Source organism: Haliotis rubra, unplaced genomic scaffold, assembly GCF_003918875.1.
Source record: "Haliotis rubra isolate DU_JTF1 unplaced genomic scaffold, ASM391887v1 Scf687, whole genome shotgun sequence".
NCBI classification, from domain to species: domain Eukaryota; kingdom Metazoa; phylum Mollusca; class Gastropoda; order Lepetellida; family Haliotidae; genus Haliotis; species Haliotis rubra.
Genome location: NW_025767398.1, coordinates 304,619 through 325,787, shown reverse-complemented (window position 1 = coordinate 325,787; position 21,169 = coordinate 304,619). Strand labels below are relative to the sequence as shown.

General features: G+C 38.9%; 1 protein-coding gene across 1 annotated transcript in view; it reads left to right on the top strand.

Annotated features, from left to right (window-relative positions):
* LOC124258206 overlaps positions 1-21,169 on the top strand; it is a 61,254-nt gene that overhangs the window by 20,739 nt on the left and 19,346 nt on the right. The window contains exon 2 of the mRNA XM_046692272.1: positions 17,232-17,447. Coding sequence (XP_046548228.1) covers positions 17,232-17,447 — 216 coding nt within the window. The remainder of the gene's footprint in view (positions 1-17,231; positions 17,448-21,169) is intronic.

Sequence of the window (21,169 nt, the reverse complement as noted above, 5' to 3'; positions counted from 1 at the left end):
CCGACACAGGGATGCAACCCACGGCAAACGGGTTGCCCAATTTGAGTCGCCTCTTACGACCAGCAATGGGGTGCTGTGGACCTATTCGACCCCGAGGTCCCACACGGGGGCAAAGAGCCATTAGCGTTACCCAGCACCCACCACGAGGAGGTTGCTCTTCAACAGGACTATGGATAACATCCTGTTTAACAAGTATTGAAGATCCGCCGGTTGCCCTGTCACCTGGAGGTGAAAAACAATGATAGGTATCGAACTGATGTAAATTAAATGTATCTGTCTGTTTCAGATAGGTTTCCTGAAGACAGAATGCTGAAGGTGTAAAATCTTGGACTAATAGCTGTAATTCATTAAAATTAATCCTTAGTCCTCTACAATTCCACTGTATTATATTTTTGGAAAAAAACTATCTTTTTGGTGGGTTGATTGGGGATCTACCCCGCACTGTCTTGGAGGGCGACAAGCTATGTGCCCTTGGGTGGATGCTATCAGACACATCCATATCCTCTAGTGACCCGAATTTATTATACATCTTTATCTGATCTGACCCTTTGGGTGCTCGATCTGGTTTTGAAGTTTCTGCTCTTGATTTGATTTTGGTCTTTCCGGTGTGTTTCTCTTTTCTTTCACGCTGAGAACTAGTTGGTGGAATAGAAGCTGGTGGAATAGGAGATGATTGTCCCTGCGAGAGGGTCTGCTGTGCAGGAAGTGATTTCTCCGTCTGAGTAGACTGATCAGGAGAAAAGCGTTTGGGAGCGTCAGTGTTCACCCATGTCAAGTCTGTTTGGCAGGAGTGTGAGGAAGTAAGAATAGTGGTTGTTGAAGAACTTTCTTTATGGGTTGGTACGGTTGATGTGCTGGCGATGGAGGCATAGGTTTCAGTATGTTCTGTAGAAAGAACAAACTTTTTTGCTTCAGCAAAGCTGATATTTCTGGTATATTTAATCCTGTTTATTTCCATCTGCTTTTTCCACATAGGACAATCTTTAGAAAAAGATGAATGACTACCGTTGCAGTTGGCGCATTTTTTATAACTATTGTCACAATCTTCTGTTACATGTGTATTCTCAGCACAGTGAGCACATGTAACAGACAATGTGCAGTTATTCACACCATGTCCATACTTTTGGCATTTAAAACACCGCAGAGGAGTGGGGATGTACATATCAACGTTCACATTGCAATAACCAGCCTTGATTGATTTTGGAGGATTTGGAGCGGAAAACGAAAAGAGATGTGTTTGTTGGTACAGTTTCATTATTTTTACGGGTGGTAAATCTTCTGACAAATAACACTCCTTGGTCCTTCATCTCAGATACGATATCAATCTCCGTCATATCTGCAAAGAGACGATCTCTGTCTCGTACAATCCCTTTGCTAGTGTTTAAGGTTCTATGAGCAGAGACCAGAACGGGAACACCAACAAACATATCTGTCGATAGCAGGTTCGTTGCCTGTGCTTTCCTGTTGCATTCAATTAAAAGTGATCCTGAACGCAAGCGCTTAACGGTCTTCACTTCTCCTGCTATGCCATAAACACCTTTTGAAATCGCAAAAGGATTCAGTTTAAAGGGAGTCTTATCCAAGGTCTCAACAATCAAGAAACGTGGCCAGTAATCAACTGTAGTGGAGGGTCGTTGGTCATCATCGTTGTCAAGAGGACGTTTTGTTTTCTTAGAGGGGTTTCAGTATTCCATGGCGAGTATATATTGATTCATCATCCGAGCTCCCCACCCACCATGGAGTATCATAAAGACAATGCTTATAACAAGTGGATTTCCGACTTGCAGCACCAAGGATACCCGGATGATATACTCAAGCAGAATAATTAACAAGTAATTAATCCACCAGATTGGCCCATGAGCCACTGCCTTCTGGACATAGGACTCTAGGCAAAACACTAAATTATAGTTACTTGATCGAAATGCAAATATATTATCATAAAACTAAGACAACTGACAAAAATTGAATAGTTTCAAAATTTTGTATAACAAACATGCATGTACAGGGCTTAGCATGACCAGCCGATTGGTTGAACCGGGCCCATTCAACCACCCGTCCAGGTGAAGTAAGCGTCGAAGTGGTGTGTTGGGCAAAGGTACACTGTTCCTGGAACCAGTGCCCTCAACCACCAGACTCCCTTCCTCCACCAACACAGGGGCGCAACCCACGGCAAACGGGTTGGTGGACCAAATATCCCCCCGGGTCCACAACGGGGGGTTGAAGGGCGCTTAGCGTGACCCAGCACCCACCACGAGGAGGTGGCCCTTCATGGGTGCCTCAAAAAAATGAATGAGGCGCTCATAATATATACAATTTCGAATTTTGAGATCCTCATCGTGTGTAACCTAACTTTCATCTCACTATATTTCGTGTGTACAGGGTATTACATTATTAAAATTAAAAATCGCATGATATATTATAGGATGGAGTGCAACGAACTGTTTGAACAACTGATATCCGAGGGTGAAGATACGTGCTCCTGGGTTGATGATAAGCGTGAAAGGCTAGTGGCCCTCATCGTGGGTGGGAAGGGGAAACAATACTTTGGTGGGGACTATACCCCCGATTAAAATCCAGAAACTGCCCGCTGATGAGGTCGACAAGCTGTACGTGAGATACAAGTCCAGGCTCGGGGCTGAGATGATGGCAGCTACACCGGCATATCGTCGTACTTACTTCCCATTCCCCCGGAACGCCGACTTTACTTGTGTGAGGACCTCGAGGAAGACCTGTTCATAGAACACGCCTTGAGCTCTGTCAGCTGCATGCTGTACCACAAATACGGTAGCCCCGGTAACTGCGGCGATCATCACGGCGAAGCATTGCTGATTTAATGAGTTAACAAATAATAGTAATGGTATACAAGATGGATCGGGAAGTGACTCGGACCCCAGAGGAGGAGGAAACCCCAACGCAAGTCACCAAGAAGAAGAACCCTAAGAGAGTTGCCGCCAGGAGAAAAGGTGGCTTGGCTAAGCATCACAAGAGTAACTATACTCTGTGGATAGCTGTAGGCTGCTGCTGCTACTGCTCTCTCATTATTCATGCTACGTAGTAAATCCCCAAAGCCAACCCCACAGACACGAGTAGAGGTCAACCCCCATATTATGTTATAATTAAAAATATATTTCGATATCATATACATCATGTCTGAGGGGAAAACGTTCATTAACGAAGCATACCACGCCACCGTGGTCGCTGGCCTAGCCGTAGCATACGCTCGACTGACCAAGATGGTCCTTAAACAACCGACTATCAAACTCGATTTTGACCAGCAGGATATGGGCATGCTCATCATGAACCTGGGTATGGCGATGGCTACCAAGGACATCCTCGTGAAACAAGGGATCGCACCAGGAAATCTTTTGATATAAATATAGGTGTATATAGGATGGCTCCGATCGCTATGATGTTCGGTGGGGCTTTAGTAAACTCCCTGGCATTTTCCGGGAGCAATTACCTCTTCTCGGAACTACGGGTGTCGAACACGGCCGAGGTAGAAGCGGAACGAAAACGACACTATATAGCCGTGGAGCAACTGCAGGCCGCAGAAGCTGAGTACGCGATGAAACGTATGCAGAGACTCGATTTCATTAACGACCAATTCAAGCGTGAAAACCATGCCGTTCGAACGTTCAATGACGTCGACGATGACGTGAAAGAATACTACCTGCTGACCGGCAAACAGCTCGAACCCCTCGGTAAACCCACACTGTCTCAGTACTACGCACCCTCCCAGGGGCAAAAGGACCGGGAAGTGGCCTTCGTCGTGCTGTGCCTAGCAGCAACTGTGTTAATCGCAAAACAATTAAACTAGGTACCCATATGAGTATACCAAAGATGAGACCAGCTCCGTATTGGTGTCAGTACGTGCTTATGGGGAAAACCGAGACCTGTGGTAGGAGATGTAGGACTGAGGGGTGCTGCTGTTTTCATATGAACAGATCAGAACAGAATTTTATTTCAGTAACAGGCCTCCGGCCCAAAATACATGTACATAAATTGATGATATGTAGAGCACATATATATTTCATTTAGATTTGTGTTTCTTGTCAACTAAGTATAAAAATAGACATACATCCTTGATAATATTAACATTTTTACTCTGTAATATTGATATAAAATTAATATGTACTTATTTTTTATATGAGAATATGCATCACAGATATAAAACACATGCCATTCATCTTCAACAACTAAGATACCATTTAATTTACAGAACAGGCAATGCCTTTCATTATATGCAACATCAGTGTATCTGCCCGTTTTAACTGCTAGTTTAAAATTTCAGCCCCGAAATCGGGCATATATAGTTTTTAAATATTGAGGGATATCATTATTTATCAAGTAGCTCTCAACATTTAACAAAGATTTGAATTGCTTATAGTAAAGACATTTACAGTTACTGTCCAAAGATGAATGCCAAGATTGAAATAAATTATCATGTAGTCTCTGTTTAAATGATTCCATAAATAGTTTGTGATCACCAATTTCCTGACTTATCCAAACAAATCCAAAACCAAATTGAAAAAGAATATTTTTAATTCTAGTTGCCCATGAATTTCGTCCTACCCTGTCTAAAGATAATAGCATAAAATAACATTGTTTTGGTAATCTATAGTCAGGCTTGTTTAGAAGTCTGCACCAGTATTTCACTGCATCGGTTGTATAAGTAAACTGTAAAGGCACTCTTCCACATTCACCCAAGACCATATTGTTACAGGTGGATTTTCCAAGTTTCAAGACATATTTACAGAATTTAATATGGACAGATTCAATAGTATTACAGTAGGATGTGCCCCAGATTTCAGACCCATAACAGAGAATGGGTGATATCATACAATCAAAGATTTTAAATAAATCTGTACAATTAATGCTGCCAAGTTTCCTTTGGAAATTTTTAACAGAGAATATTGCCTTACTAGCTTGTGATGCAAGGCAAGATGTAGCTTTACTCCAGGATAATTTAGGAGTGAACATAATTCCAAGGTTTTCATATGAGGAGCATCAGAAATGGTTTCGTGAACTACACATGCTCCGTGTGCGGTATCGGAGTGAAATGCCACTACTGCCTATGTAAAGCCCACGGGGCAAACGTAGTCCGGCACCAGCTTATCTACGAGAAGGAAAAGGACTACATAAACGAACGTAAGCGCCTACTCAGGATAAAATTTAAGGGCCACCGGGGAGTGTTGGCTCGCGGTCATAGTGACCAGGAAGTTGGCTGGGGATTAAAAGTGGTATATACAATAGCGGAAGAGATTAGGGGCCTGATAAAAGCTTTATTTATGAAATAAAGCTTTACAATGGCTTTGTCAAAAGTGATCTTGAACCGATATCCTGTATACTACTTCCACGAGTTCTACTCAAACTACGATCGACACAGGATTTCACACTGCTTTTTGTCGTGCCTTAGTGATCGTCCAGAAGTTGGTTTGTCGACCTACTAGAACTCACAGATACAAATCCAAAACTGCGCTGACGTAGTGATCCCATCTCACTCAGATCAGCTACATTGGTCTCCACAGATGCTCAATCTACACTTATGGCGCATCTGCATTAATCCTTGATCACTAAGGGTTACTAGAAGCAGGTGGCTACGGCTATTACTACAGCTAATCGTTCCTGTACACAGGCCCTCTACGATGACAAATGGAAAAATTATGAGGCTTCTTGCAAGACGAATGACTTCACTTTCCCTATCACAGCATGACCTCAGATAGTTGCCGAGTAACAGCACTTACATACTTCCAGGAAATTGAAGGGTTCCACGCTGTCTACATATCTGACAGCCAGCAGTACTGTAATAGACACAGCCTTGGGTGTTAAAGTCCCCACTGTCCCTGAACACCAGTCTTTATTACACTTGTTTAAACTAGCTGACTCGGGACCTCTCGGTCATCCTGAGATAGTCCATGGACTGATAGAGTTGACTGATATAGGGGAATTTTGAAGACTATATTTTTCTGAAAGCTTATCATACGTACATTCAAATTCCAGGTGTCTGCAGCCTGAGTGCGGGGAATTTTCACCGCCGTGCAAAACACACACACATACCCACCCCCACACCCCCACACACCCCTTTTGGGGAAATTGACGAAATGAGTTTTTCTTTTTTTTGACAAAATACATTCTAATAACTGCTTTCTATCAGGAACAGTGAAAATATTTAAGGTTCATTAATTAGTTGGAGCCACACGATGACTTTAACTTTGAAAAATGCATTGCATCTAAGGGACAAATCAAACTTTAAAGCTGTTTTTCTACACTTTCTAGTTGGTAATTGTTTTAAGAAGGTATTCTTGCTTCAATAGCTCTAAAATGATCAATATTTATGTTACAGTTATACTTAAAGCATGAAAAGAGTTTGAGATGGTTTATTGTAGTCTGGGTGTGGGGTATTTTTCCTGCCGTGACCCCTCAAACGGGGTCAGGGGTTAAATATTTGGAAAAGTGAGTTTTTACTTATTTTCAAAACAATACATCCTAATAACTGTACTCTGTCAGGAGCAATAAAATATTTAAGTATTTCTTCTTGACCTTTAATAGTTGATCCATCAGGTTTTTTAATTTCTGATATAGACTTGTTTAGAAAGTTTCTAAATTCCAAGTTTAAAAAGTATCTACTTGGTTTTTCTCCCTTTTCTGTCCATTTTGCTTTTGATCTAATAAATGCTCCCTTTGTTTTATTTGTTCAAATTCATTAAGTTCACTTTTTATATCATTTATTCTTTTTAAAATTTCTTCTTTGGCCTGTAAACTGTCATTGTTATCTAATTCTATCTCTAAATCATGCAATAATGTTTCTAGTTCATTGATTCTGCTCTTATCTTTTTTCCTCTTTGTTGATGTATAGTAAATTGTTATTCCTCTGATTTCCATAAGAATCATTTCCCATAGAAGTTGATCATTAATTTGGTATTTTGGAGTTTGGTCTTCTGTTTTTGTGTTATATTTGGTCAACGTGCTTTTAATAGTTTCCTTAACTAATTGTACATACTTTGGATCTTGTAATAAAGAATTGTTGAATTTCCAAAAACCTTTTCCTCTTTATGTTTCAGATAGAGCTAATGTCATAGAAATATGTGAATGATCTGAATCTACGCTTGGATGTATGTCACACTTGATAACATTCTGTAATAAACTATGAGAGATCAGAAAATAATCTAGTCCAGCTTGTTTAATTGGAGTAGGTTGGCGCCAGGTAAATCTTTTCTCGAAAGCGTTTGTTTCTCTCCATGGATCTTTTAAATCTAAAACGTATATCAGATCTATATTTTTTTCTCTGGCCTTTGGGTTGTTAATATTTTTATTGTTAAAGGTATCTTTTCTAGGGTCTTGTACTAAATTCCAGTCTCCGCATAAAATAGTTTGTGTTCCTCCTAGGCGGTCCATATGATCTTTAATTGTATCATAAAATTCTGGCGTATCTTGGTTTGGGCCATATATGCTTGCTATTGTGTAGACTTTTTCACATATATTTACTTTTAATATTACATAATTTCCTGACTCATTATCGGCAACCACATCCTCAACTTTAAATTCAAAGTTGTTATTAAAAAAGACAGCCGTTGCTCTAGCATTACTTTTAAATGATGTCATGTAGCAATGATTGTAGCCCCATTGTTGTTTACTGATTTGTTCTTGTTCTTTAGTAAAGTGTACATCTTGTAAGCAATATATGTGGGCTTTTTTTTTCGTAAGAATCGGAACACCTTGTTTCTTTTAAATGAATTGTTTAAGCCCCTACAGTTTAAAGACATAATCTTATTTTTTTCCTTTTCAGCCATTTTCAAAGATGTGGAGTGTATCTAATTCGAATGGTTTGTAGTCGTAACAATGGTATAGAATGGGATTTGTGAAAGTGTATATGTCAGTAACATGCTTTGTGGAATTTTCGTTATTTGTGTATGATAACAAAGTATAAAACATTTCAAACTTGTGAGTATAAAAGTGCTTCCCGCTTCTGAAAACCGGGAAAATTTGTGGTTTCTTTGGTACACACCTTACTTTTTAAGAGGATTGACATGAAGTGTTTAGTTATAATGCAACTATGTGGGTATATTTTGCGTAATATCAGATATTGTATTATCGAAGCTGATACATATCTAAAACAGTGAGTTACATCAATTAAGTGTTCAATTCTATTATGAGATCCTAACTGCGCAAATGTATACCCACTCCTTGCATTGTCAAGAAATAAAAATATACACTCTGCCTGAGCAAATAACCTTTCATAATGAATTATTATATAATATGCTGTCAGCATGTATTGGGGAACTAAGTTGCTCAAGTAGTTCATCTCTAGTTAAAGGATAATGTAACGTTCGCGGTTGTAAGCTTTACATTTGCATATGCTACGGAAGTGTGAATCCGTAAATAGAAAATTACATAGTACCTATTGAATATTAGTATAAATCTGATGGTTACTGAGCTTCATCCACATATTCGCATGTCAAAACATCCTATTATCAACTCCATACTGCGTGAAGATACATACATTCCTTGCAGTGTCCCCCAAAAAAGTAGAAATGCACACTCTGACTGAGCAAGCAACCTTTCATAATGAAAATATCCATTATTATATAATGCTGTCCACATGTAGTGGAGAAATAAGGTATTCAAGTAGTTCATCTCTAGTAAAAGGATAATGTTACGTTCACGGGTGTAAAATATACATCCTCGTATACTACGGAAGTGTAAGTAAGTAAATAAAAAACAACAACAAAAAACAACTACGTAGTACATAGTGAATATTAGTATAAATCAGATGGTTTCTGAGCTTCATCCACATATTCTCACTTCAAAACATCCTGTTATAAACTCCTCACTGCGCAAAAATACATACACTCCTTGCAGTGTCAAAACATAAAAATGTACAGTCTGCCTGAGCAAGTAACATGTTACAATGAGAATATCTACTATTATATAATGCTGGCAACGTGTAGTGGCGAACTAAGTTATTCAAGCAGTTCATCACTAGTAAAAGGATAATATTCCGTTCACGGGTCACGGTTGTAAGCTACATATCCGCGTATACTACGGAAGTGTGAGTACGCAAGTAGAGAGTTACATAGTACATAGTGAATATTAGTATAAATCAGGTGGTTTCTGAGCTTCATCCACATATTCACACATCAAAACATCCTGTTATTAACTCCTCACAGCGCGAAAATACATACACCCCTTGCAGTGTCAAAAAATAGAAATGTACACTCTGCCTGAGCAAGTAACATTTTATAATGAGAATATCTACTATTATATAATGCTGTCAACGTGTAGTGGAGAACTAAGTTATTCAAGTAGTTCATCACTAGTAAAAGGATAATGTTCCGTTCACGGTTCACGGTTGTAAGCTACATATCCGCGTATACTACGGAAGTGTGAGTGCGCAAGTAGAGAATTACATAGTACATAATGAATATTAGTATAAATCAGGTGTTTTCTGAGCTTCATCCACATATTCACTCACCAAAACATCCTGTTATAAACTTCTCACAGCGCGAAAATACACACACTCCTTGCAGTATAAAAATGAAAACTGCACACAAATTAATCTTGATTATTTGTTAAAGAAATACAATATACCAAAACTAAATGAAGACAGTACCGCAACTTTAGAGGGAGAACTAACATATGAGGAAACCCTAGAAGCATTGAAAAAAATGAAAAATGAAAAAAGTCCCGGACCAGACGGGTTTACAACAGAATTTATAAAATTCTTCTGGATAGACTTGAACAAATTCTTAATAAACTCGTTAAATTATGCATATCAAAACGAAAATCTATCAGTCACCCAGAAACAAGGATTAATTACATGCTTACCAAAAGAAAACAAACCAAAACTATTTTTAAAAAATTGGCGGCCAATTTCTCTTCTTAACACATCATATAAAATTGCATCAGCGGTTATAGCTAATAGAATGAAGAAAGTATTACCAGTAATAATAAATGATGATCAAAAAGGCTTTGTACCAGGAAGATATATTGGTGAGGTCACAAGGCTGATATACGATCTAATGGAGTATACAGAATCTTACCAAATACCAGGGCTTTTAGTTCTAATAGATTTTGAAAAGACTTTTGATTCAGTTGACAGAAACTTCATACTAAAGGTATTAAGATTCTTTAATTTTGGACCTAGTTTTCAGAAGTGGATCAGAACTTTTTTTAATGATATGCAATCAAGTGAACTTGTCAATGGATTTGCTAGCACCTTTTTTCCTATAGCCAGAGGTTGTCGCCAAGGAGATCCGGTATCGCCATATATTTTTGTTTTATGGGCAGAAATTTTAGCTTTACTTATCAGAAATAATAAAAATATAAAAGGTATTAAAAAAGGAAGTATTGAATATGTTCTTGCACAATTTGCTGACGATACCTCTTTATCTTTAGATGGCACTGAGAGTAGCCTATATGCCTTACTGAACATTTTATCCTTTTTTGCAAGGTTTTCTGGCTTGAAAATTAATGCTGACAAGACAAGACTGATCTGGATAGGTTCAAAGAAAAGATGTAGATATAAACTCTGTAAAGACTGGAACTTAGATTGGAGTCAAAACGACTTCAAGGTACTGGGTATTATGTTTGATGTAGACCTTGACAAAATGGTGAAACTGAATTACGATGATAAGTTCAAAAAGATAGAGAAGGAAATGAAATTATGGTCAATAAGAACACTTACTCCAATCGGTAGAAATGCTGTTTTGAAATCACTACTGCTTGCAAAATTAAACCATTTATTTTCCTCACTTCCATCACCCCCAGATGAAATAATAAATCAATTTCAACAAGCCTGCTTCAAATTTGTATGGAAAAATAAACCAGACAAAATTAAAAGAGACGTTTTGGCTATGCCACCTGATTACGGAGGAATTAGTGTCCCACTCATTAAGAATAATATTTATGCACATAAAATAACATGGATAAAAAAATTATATTCCAGTAACTGCAAATGGAAATCATTAGTGGATAACTGTATACCTAATTACGGAAGACTTTGGTTAGCTGATCCTGAATATTTGGAAAAACATATAAAACCATACACAAGAAATCCATTTTGGAGAGATGTAATTTCTGCATGGGGATCATATTTACAAAAGCATTATAAGATAATAAACCCAAATGACATGTTAAATCAATGTATTTGGTTTAATTATATGTTTAGCATAGGTAACGAAACAAATTTTATAATCAATTGGTACAATGCTGGAATACACTTTATATATGATCTAATGAACCCAACCACAGGGGAATTCTATACTTACGAAGAACTACAAAAAATATACCAATTTGAAACAAATATCTTAAGATATCACAGTATTAAATCTTCCATAATTGCCTGCTTAAAGAGAAGACAAATCCTTCTACCTAAAATACTCCCATTCTCACCAATACTACCATTTAACATATCCAAGCTTAATCTAAAGGTCAAAGGCACCAAAACTTTTTACCTTTCTTTACTGGACTCCAATTACAATAAGTCTTATGCTCATAAAAAGTGGGAAAGAGTCTTTGAAACACAGTATGATAACACAATGCTACGAAATATATATATGATGGCAAAACGATCCACAAAATGTAGCAATTTGAAATGGTTACAGATGAAGATATTGTATGATATTCTACCCACAAATATTTTCTTAAATAGGATCGGTCTAAAGGACACACCTTTGTGTACATTCTGTTCAAAGGAACTAGAAACAATTGTCCACCTACTCTGTAATTGTTGTCATGTTAAAAAGATTTGGGAGAGTTTGACCAGATGGTTGATGACTGTAACTGAAGGTAATATTGACTTTACACCAGAAAACATCGTACTTGGATTTAAAGGGAAAAACAATAATTCTCTAAATGCAATATGTCTTGTTGTGAAACTGGTAATATACACACAAAAAATAAAAGAACAAGTTCCAAGTTTCAAACATGTAGTAAGCGAGGTATCAAAATACCATAAAATTACAAAATATAATGCGTACTCTACATGCAGCAACAGTGAGTTTTTTACCTTCTGGTCATCTCTCCACGATCTATTTACAGAAAATACTAGGTCAGAAAACATATAACAAATGTATTTAATTATTACTATTAGTATTGGAGCTACTGAGATAGATATAAGGATGTTTATTCATTGTATGAAGGGGATTTGTGAGTGTGTATCGAATATACTTGATATATTGTATGTGAATATTTGTATGAATATACTTATGTGAATGCATTCTTCATGTACTATGTAAAATGTGGAAATAAAGATGTTAAAAAAAAAATAAATAAATTAAAAAAAAAAAAAAAATATTTAAGCTTCAATAATTAGTTAGAGGCACAAGAAGACTTTAACTTGGAAAAATGCATTGCGTCTAAGGGAAACATCAAATCTTAGCTGTTTTTCTACACACTCTAGTTGGCAATTGTTTTAAGAAAGTATTCTTGCTTCAATAGCTCTAAAATGATCAAAATTGACTTATATTACAGTTAATTACAATGTCTGTTACACTGTGTTAAAGAAAATAATAACAATAAGCAATGTAAAACAATTTCTTAATATTCCTTTAAATATATTCATCTGAGGACCAGCACTGAACAAAGGATCTAACATAAGTTGTATGGAAACACTTCAAGAGTTGTGTCCCTTTACAGCAATAAACATGTCTCCCTGATAATAGACGACTTTTTTCTCAACTCATGTATGCTGCTTTTTCAGTTAATCTGGTGAGTATTTTTAGTTCTTTTATATCTGGATAAAACAAATCAACTAAGAAGAATGATATACAATAATTTTCAATTGAACATAACATGTAATGATATATTTATTGCATGAACTTTGTTGATAATAAAAGGTTCCATTTAATTTAACTTGTGCTCAAGAGCTGCAACATAAATTCCTCTGTGAAAATCATATGCACTTATAATGATAATACAACACCCACAACAGGTGATTTTTTTAAAAAGTACAAATTTTCAAAATTAAATCTACCCAAACTTTTCTGCAAGATACTATTTTCCTCATGACAACTTTTATTAACATATCCCTTGAAACCTTCAAATAAACGACAAGTATTTTGCATCAAGTGAGGTACATTGGAGTACTGAGACACTGAAATGCATAATTCATTACAAGCATAATGAAAAAAACCCTCGTGAGACAACTGACTGATATAAGTTCAAGAAAGATAACAGATACAGTACTGTTTAGACAGTCACAGACTGATCCAACTATCCGACTAGATGATATTTGTGCTCTCATACCAAAGACTCTCAATGCAAAAATTCATGGATACCACAGATGGTGTTATCAAAACTTCGCGAACATCAACCGTCTTAAAAGATGATCCAACACTTCCAGCCTCTACAGCAAGTCAAATGAACCTCGACCAAAGAGAAGATGATCAGATACATTTACGGGTGTGTTTTTTTCCTGACGACAAATGCATCTTTTGCAGAAAATCTAAACTGAAGTTCAAAAACGTTATCCAGCCACTTGTTAAGTGTGTAACCGAAACTGCTGCCAAATCGATAGTGGAAGCTGCTGAATGAAAACAGGATGACTCGCTTCTCTGTGATATCTTGGGATCAGATCTTGTCGCCAAAGAGGCGCCACTATCACAATGTATGCAGACGCAGCTACACATGCGCAGAAGCTGCTGAGAGACACAACAGAAGCACCCAAGATGACTACAACTGCAGATTGGATGCTCATGAAACAGCTTTCAGCTATCTCTTCTCCTATATTGAAGAAAACATAATCCAAAAGGGTAAAATTGAACGGATGACTATGCTGAAAGAGAAATACCTGAACCACATTCTTACTCACAGTTCTTAGGTGCATAATGAAGAGTACAATACATACAAACTCAAGGATAAAATTTAAAGACATTTTGGAAGTAAAAATAAGCTTTTGGCAGCCTAATCACCATAGCGATCGTATCTATTCTGAAAGTGTTTTTTGAGACGATTGATCTTAGAAGCTCACAAGAGTTGTACTTCTCTTCCGTGGCCACCATCAGCTAAAGATCTCAGGGATCATTCTCTAGGACTTCCACCTCTTCTGCTTGATTTGGTGGCTCACGTACTATCTGGTAAAGCCTATTCTTCAACCAGCAACAAAACAAAGCGACTCTTTAACTCATTGAGCCAGGATCTGTGCTTTGCTTCAACTCATGGCAAGTGGACATTACCACAGCATTTGCTTCTTGCAATGACAATCAGACACTGGACTGGCAGTGCAGAGATTTTGACTCTTCTTAATCGGTTTGGACATTGTCAGTCTTATTGTCAAAATCTTGGATTGGAAACATCCATTTGCAACAAGATCACATCTAGCAACTCTATTCTCCCAGCTACAGCTGTTCCAGGACAAACAGAAGTGATTCACTTTTGTTGGGATAACTTTGATTCTCAATGAAGAAACACCTTCAGGAAGAGGGACAACACACACCGCTCATGGTAACATCATACAGAAATCTAGATCTGTGAACCCTATAGAAAGAGAACTTGCGAATTGTTACTGGAAAGGAAAGCCTGGGCCAAACTTTGACATCCAGAGAACAAGAACAGATGATCCTGCTAGTCATTCAGATGCAGTGATATCTGATATTCTCTGGCTACTCTGCAGAATTCACAAGTCAGGAGAAGTTCCAGGGTGAACGGGATGGTTGTCAAGTGTGAGCCAGAAGGTCGACAAGAAGCAATCAGTTGTGGATTACATGACACCAGTGAATGCTCCAGTCACTGACAATGCAACAGTTCAACATCTCCTGGAAATATCTCAAGAAGCAAGCGATCAACTTAATAAAAGCTACACTATTTTTACCTTTGATATTGCAGTTGCAAAGAAAGCTCTGTCATTAGATGTTTTGAGAATGTTATAGTACGCCTTGGAGTCTTTCATACAGTTTGTGCTATTTTCGGAGCTCTAGGAAAGAGAATGGAAGGGAGTGGATTTTCTGAAATATTCATAGAGTCTGGAATATGTGCAAGCGGCTCTGTTGCAAAATTTATCTCAGGAAAACACTACAACCACGCCATGCGGGTACACAAGCTTGTACTCGAAGGCTTGGAAAGGCTTCTTCTTCAAGCTTTCCTAACATCTCACAGTCATGATCATGTGAAGCCTTTGCTTGACATGTTGATTGAAGCCCAGGACTCTCCTAGTTTAAAGACAGCCACTGAGAGTGAGGCCGGCAGATTGTTGCATCAACAGTATGAAAGATTCAAAGTGTCTGGAAGGAAAGGGGAACTTGGCAAAACAGCACAATTTTGACTCACTTACGAATGAGTACGAGCCTCTGGGGGAGAAATATTTCGAGTGTATTACCTTCAAGACCTTCTTCCTAGTGGCCCTTGCAACCGCTGCAGACATCTCGGAACTTCATGCCCTGGATGTCAACCGAGTGCACTTTGAATGGAAGAGGCATGGCAAAGTATTTCTTGACTAAGATTGAACTTCATTGCCAAGAATCAGTTACCCGGAGAGTTAGATAGACTTTTTGTCATTCCACCACTGTCCATGATAATGGGGCCCGACGACACTGAGGATCTCTCACTCTGCATGGTTAGGGCATTATAATTACAAGTGTACCTTTCTGCATCTCAAGACCGACGTAGGGTACGCAAGAGACTTTTCACCCTATTGTCTACAGCTTCATCAGCAGACTCTCTCGTACAACCCTTGCATTTTGAATGCGTTCAACCATCCTATGTGCCTACGCCTACGATGACTTTTCGCAACCTACTACTGCTAGCCCTCACGAGACACAAGCTTTGGCTTCAACAATGGCACTACACTACTGTTCTCTTAATGCCAACATGGATGGTTGTTTCTGGAGTTCACTTGTCTCACACTATCTACGAGATCTATCCATCATTGATGTGGAAGGCTTGCACCAGTTTAGCCTTTTGGTGCTAGCGCAGCAACTTTTGTTGACCCCTCAACGCAGATGAAGGAGCAGCCTTCCTTGCGATGGTCATGCTACCTCGTATTTCAACAGAAGAAATTGATATTATCTTTTCATATTGTTCTACTTTATCCTGGGCATAGATCACCTTCATCTTCACCGAAGCCGGGCATTGTAATACTGTCATACCCATAACTCTATAGACTGTGAGGCCAATCTTGTACTTCATCCACTGGCTGACCTCTACTCTTGCGAACAATTACGTCAGTGAATTGTTGTTTTCCGAATTCCTACGGGTTTTCAAAGCGTTCCACTCCTAAGTTCCTTTCTCATCTTATGATGATTGATTGGTACTGAACATTAAACGAGTTGAGCACCAGGCCATCTTCCCTTTTACTGCCATCCAGCGTGTGATCGAGGGGGATGGTTTAGAAGCAGGGGCTGTCCAGATTAATGTCTTAGACTTTAATTCACTGGGGTCTTCTGATAAATCGCAGAGAGGCGGGGTCTACTTGCCAAACTGCGTCCTTTTGTCTTGAAACCACATCGATTCTGGACTGCCCACTCCCTAGAATCTTTGTGTCTTGTAAGCCAAGGGGTTAATACACCAGAAGCAACCCATACAAGTATTGGAGTATAGCATATCTGGAGTTGGTGCTTTCTCCAGGCCTCCTTGCGTAATGCGTCATCATGGTTTTTATACATTAGACACAGGGTAATCTGCGGATAAGTATTATAGATAAACAATTTATAGTAAAATTTTCAATTGTGTCTTTGCTAATCAAGTTATACCATAGCCACTGCCTCATGACACAACAAAAGCCTGAAATCTTGGAACTGGGAAGCAACTTACTGTTACTGACAATTTTCATTGATTGTTGTAACTATGGAAATGAACAAAAACAGGGCATATATTGGTACTTTCCAAGGACTTTATGTGTCACTTGCACTTGGTTTTACAGACATGATGATAAAATGACCTTGATGATAAAATGTTTCAATGAATTTGTTTTAAATTCTATTGTATTGTAGGTTAAAGAGAGTTAAAACCTGTGAAGATATGGGTTAGAATTGATGTTCAGTAACCCATGCTTGTCGTACGAGGCAACTAACGGGATCAGGTGGTCAGGCTCGCCGACTGGGTTGACACATGTCATGGTATCCCAATTGTGTAGATTGATGTTTATGCTGTTGGTCCCTGGATTGTCTGGTCCAGATCCGATTATTTACAGACCACCGCCATAAAGCTGGAATATTGCTAAGTGCGGCATAAAACTAAACTCACTCACTCACTAAAGTGAGTTAAACCTCATCTCACCGCACTTCACCTCATTTCAGGAACGATTAACCTAGCCAGAGGCAAGCCAGCAACAGCGAGCTCTGTGTATGGGACACATCCTGAAGTTGCAACAGACGGCCTCCCTTACACTGACTGGAAAAGTGGCAGTTGTTTTGCTGTGGCAGAAGGAGACAATCATCCCTGGTGGCAAGTCGATCTTGAAGCTTATTCTGAGATGTTTGAGGTTGCCGTGACAAGCAGGAGTGACTGTTGTCGTGAGTATAATGTTACGATGTACACTAAAAACTGAATCTAATTTGACGAGATTGTAATAGTTCTTTAAACAATCTGAAACAATCTGTACACGGCATGATCTCAGTAAGAATGGGACTGTACTTATTCCCAACAAAAACTGAAAAAGAGGTAAGCCTACAATTAGGCATGCATATATCCCATAATTAATTGTAAATATTACCCTCTTTCTATAATAAGATAATATGACTATATTATAACTTATATTGTTAAGCTGTTTATCGTACTCAGACAGTGAAGAGTATGGGATTCGCCAAACAAGCTGTATAGTGACGAGGGTTTTCGGAAGGGCTGGGTCAAGACAAGCCAAGAACGGCTACTTCCTCTTTTCACCCACCTCTTCTTGACAGGCTCCTTATGTTTTATCAGCATGATCTGTTGGGAAAACGGTCGAGCTGTAAACCAAAGACAATCAAAGAATATCTAGTTCCTACTGTGTGTGGATATGGATATGGATATGGAATACACCCTGAAAAACACAATATTACATGACACATAAACACGTAAATACATTGTACTTAAACATACGGTTCACAGACTTGATGCAGAACGATATGTGCATTGGCAATGAACGTGATTACAACATGGAGATAGACCCCAGGACTTGCTCAAAGTTAAGGAAAATAATGACAACCTGTCAGTTATAAAAGAGTGTGATCTCAACAGCCATACTCATGGAGAACAGTCTAGAAATAAATCAATACTTGCACACATCCATTTATTAACTTGCAGTGATAGAATATTTAGTGAACCTTGTAAATAATTATTTAATCAGTCATAACCTATTTTTATCAGTAGTATACACAATAATGACCACTTACCCTCATCAATCCTTTTCACTCCAATTCCACCCCCACAGCTACCATAACACAGACCAAATTCAGCGGAACATCAAATGATCGAGATGAATTCACAGCTCTCGATAGGGAACTATATATACTACTCAAAAGATGTTAAGGGTCAAACGAAATGTGGACATCAAAATTAGAATGGGCAATTTTGAGACAAATAGGGACAGGAAACTTTCTGTATGGGTGTTATTTGGACTGAAGACATCATAACTTCATGACAAAGTTATCATTACCCGTTTCATTAGGTAACTGTCAAATCTAACTGTAAATTCGGACTTCTTGATTTGAACCATGAACTCGGCTACACTAAACTGACCCTCATCAGCGAAACAACCATTATGCCACCTAATGCACATTTTACACGTACTGTCCATGGATGTCATTTTATGCATGCACATTTTCACAATAAAAAGACCAAACATTTTCAAATCGGCCTCATTTGAAATTTGAAGATGGTCAGACGACAGCTCAGCATTCAAGACAGAGGAAGGGCAATAGGTTGGCAATAGATGGTCAAACCCAACGAAGTGTTGCTAGGCGACTAAATGTATGCCAAAGTGTTATCTGGTGACTATGACAGGGTTCAGGACAACAAATGCTGTCCAGAATCGGCCCATTCCGGAAGACATCGATCAACAACAGCCCGAAATGATCTCTACTTGATGATGATGGTTCTGCGACAGCGATTTTTGACCGCAAGACATCTTCAGGATCAGTTGAGAGCTGGCCGTTGCACCAACGTATCCGATCAGACAGTTCAAAATCGTCTATGTGTCCGACGTTTGCGCTCTCGACGTTCTCCAGTCCGACCACCACTACTTGAGCGGCACAGAAGAGCTGGCCGAGATTGGTGCCGTTGGCATGTTCGTTGGAACCGTGATCAGTGGGCACAGACAATCTTTTCTGCTGAATCCCACCACACACTCCAGTTTAAGGATGGTCGTGCCCGTGTTTATCGTCACCAACGAGAGAAGTATGCTGACGTCAACGTTGCTCAACGTTTACCTTTCGGAGGCGGAAGCGTGATGGTCTGGGCGGATATCTGCACCACAGAACTGCTCTCTAAATCGTCAATGGGAATTTGACTGGTCTTCGATATCTCATCGAGATTATTCAACCTCTGGTAATGCCACTGCTTCGTCAACTTGGACCAGGGGCCTGGTTCCGGGATGATAACGCTAGACCCCATCGTGCCAGGGTGGTGACAGACTTTCTGCAGCAGCAGAACGTTCAGCACATGGTGTGGCCTGCTTATTCACCCGACTTGTTACCAATTGAATCATGCCTGGGATGAGATAGGACGAAGAATTCAAGCTTATCACTTTCCTGCCGTCAACCCACAAGAACTGGGTCAACAACTAGTCCCAGAATGGGCAGCAGCCCCCCAACAATGTTTTAGGCGTTTAATGAATAACATGTGTCAACAGGGTCAGGAATTCATCCATGCTAACGGTGGCTACACGAGTTATTAAAGATTTCTGGCTTTGTGTGAACTCTGATTTTGGGGTACTTGACTTCGATGAATTGTGGAATAAAGTTGTGCTAAACAATTCACTTTTTGTTTTGTGTTTTCGTTTCTTTAGAGCTTGAGGTTTTGTTTTTGTCATTGGTTGTCACAATTTTATTTCCATATCTTCTGCTTATATTCCAAAATACTTGTGACCCTTAACTTCTTTTGAGGAGTATATATCTGGTATTTTCGATCATTGTTGCGGGAGATGATAATTCTTATGGGATCTTTTCCACTGGTTAAGCATTCTGTTCGACTCATTTAGTTTGAGACTAGCTCCATTAGGTTTAAAATTTTCATTGTTCAGTCAACAAACATTATAATAACCATCGGAAATAATGTGGCGGTCTCTTTTTTTCGCTGGTCTCAGCGATGACCAGGCCACACTGCCTAGTGGTGACAAACTTCAAGTCTGTTTTCATATTTCACGTTTACTACCAGATCAGGTGCATACTTACAGAAATAAATACACCGGTTCCACAGGACTCCGAATGGAGCGCAATGAATAATCCGTACGATCGGCGTGCATAAGAACGTATTTATGATGAATTCAGAATCAACACAAATACGGATTGGCGTTTGCCAGGAGTTAATCGTTGTTTGGGTATTCCACTCGTTCACCATCTGCCCCTCAAATAAGCTGAAAGAATGGAGGTTTCAGCAAGGACCCGAAGTTGATTTGAAAAAAATATTTTAGATAAATCAAATGGGTTTTCTCATCCCATTGTTGTAAGACTTTTGAGTATTATAGGTCAGGGGACAGCTTTTGATGCGCAGAAACAATTTGTGGCGAACGTCGAAGATTCTATTTCATCCCCTGTAGATTTGCCAAAAGCCATCAAGAGATACCAAAATTTGCTAGTGAATGCCGGGTCTAAAGTAAACTACGTTTTTGGTATAGGTTTGTACGTGGCTCTTAGTAATATGAAAATTAGAGTTAATCACGTGGAAGGTTCTAACAACGAAATTGTCATGGCTACGAGCGAACAACCAGATGTCAACATACCGGTACTGATACCGTCAACGCATACAGGTGAAACGGGAATAGTGATCCCACCAGAGCAGGAAGCCCAGTCACCGCAACATACTACACCAAAACCGCAGTCGTCAGCACGTGCTCAAAATCAATGACATATCAATCATTGCAATTTGTTTGTATGTAGTTAAAAATTCCTTAGCGTCTATATACAGCAGGCCGACAACTGACATGATTAACGTCCACAAATTTTGACTAAGCCAAGTAGCAATCTTAGATAATACGTTCAGTAGCCAGGATGCAATACCACTAATTATACCTGGGAGTGCTTACACTAGCCTTGCTAGG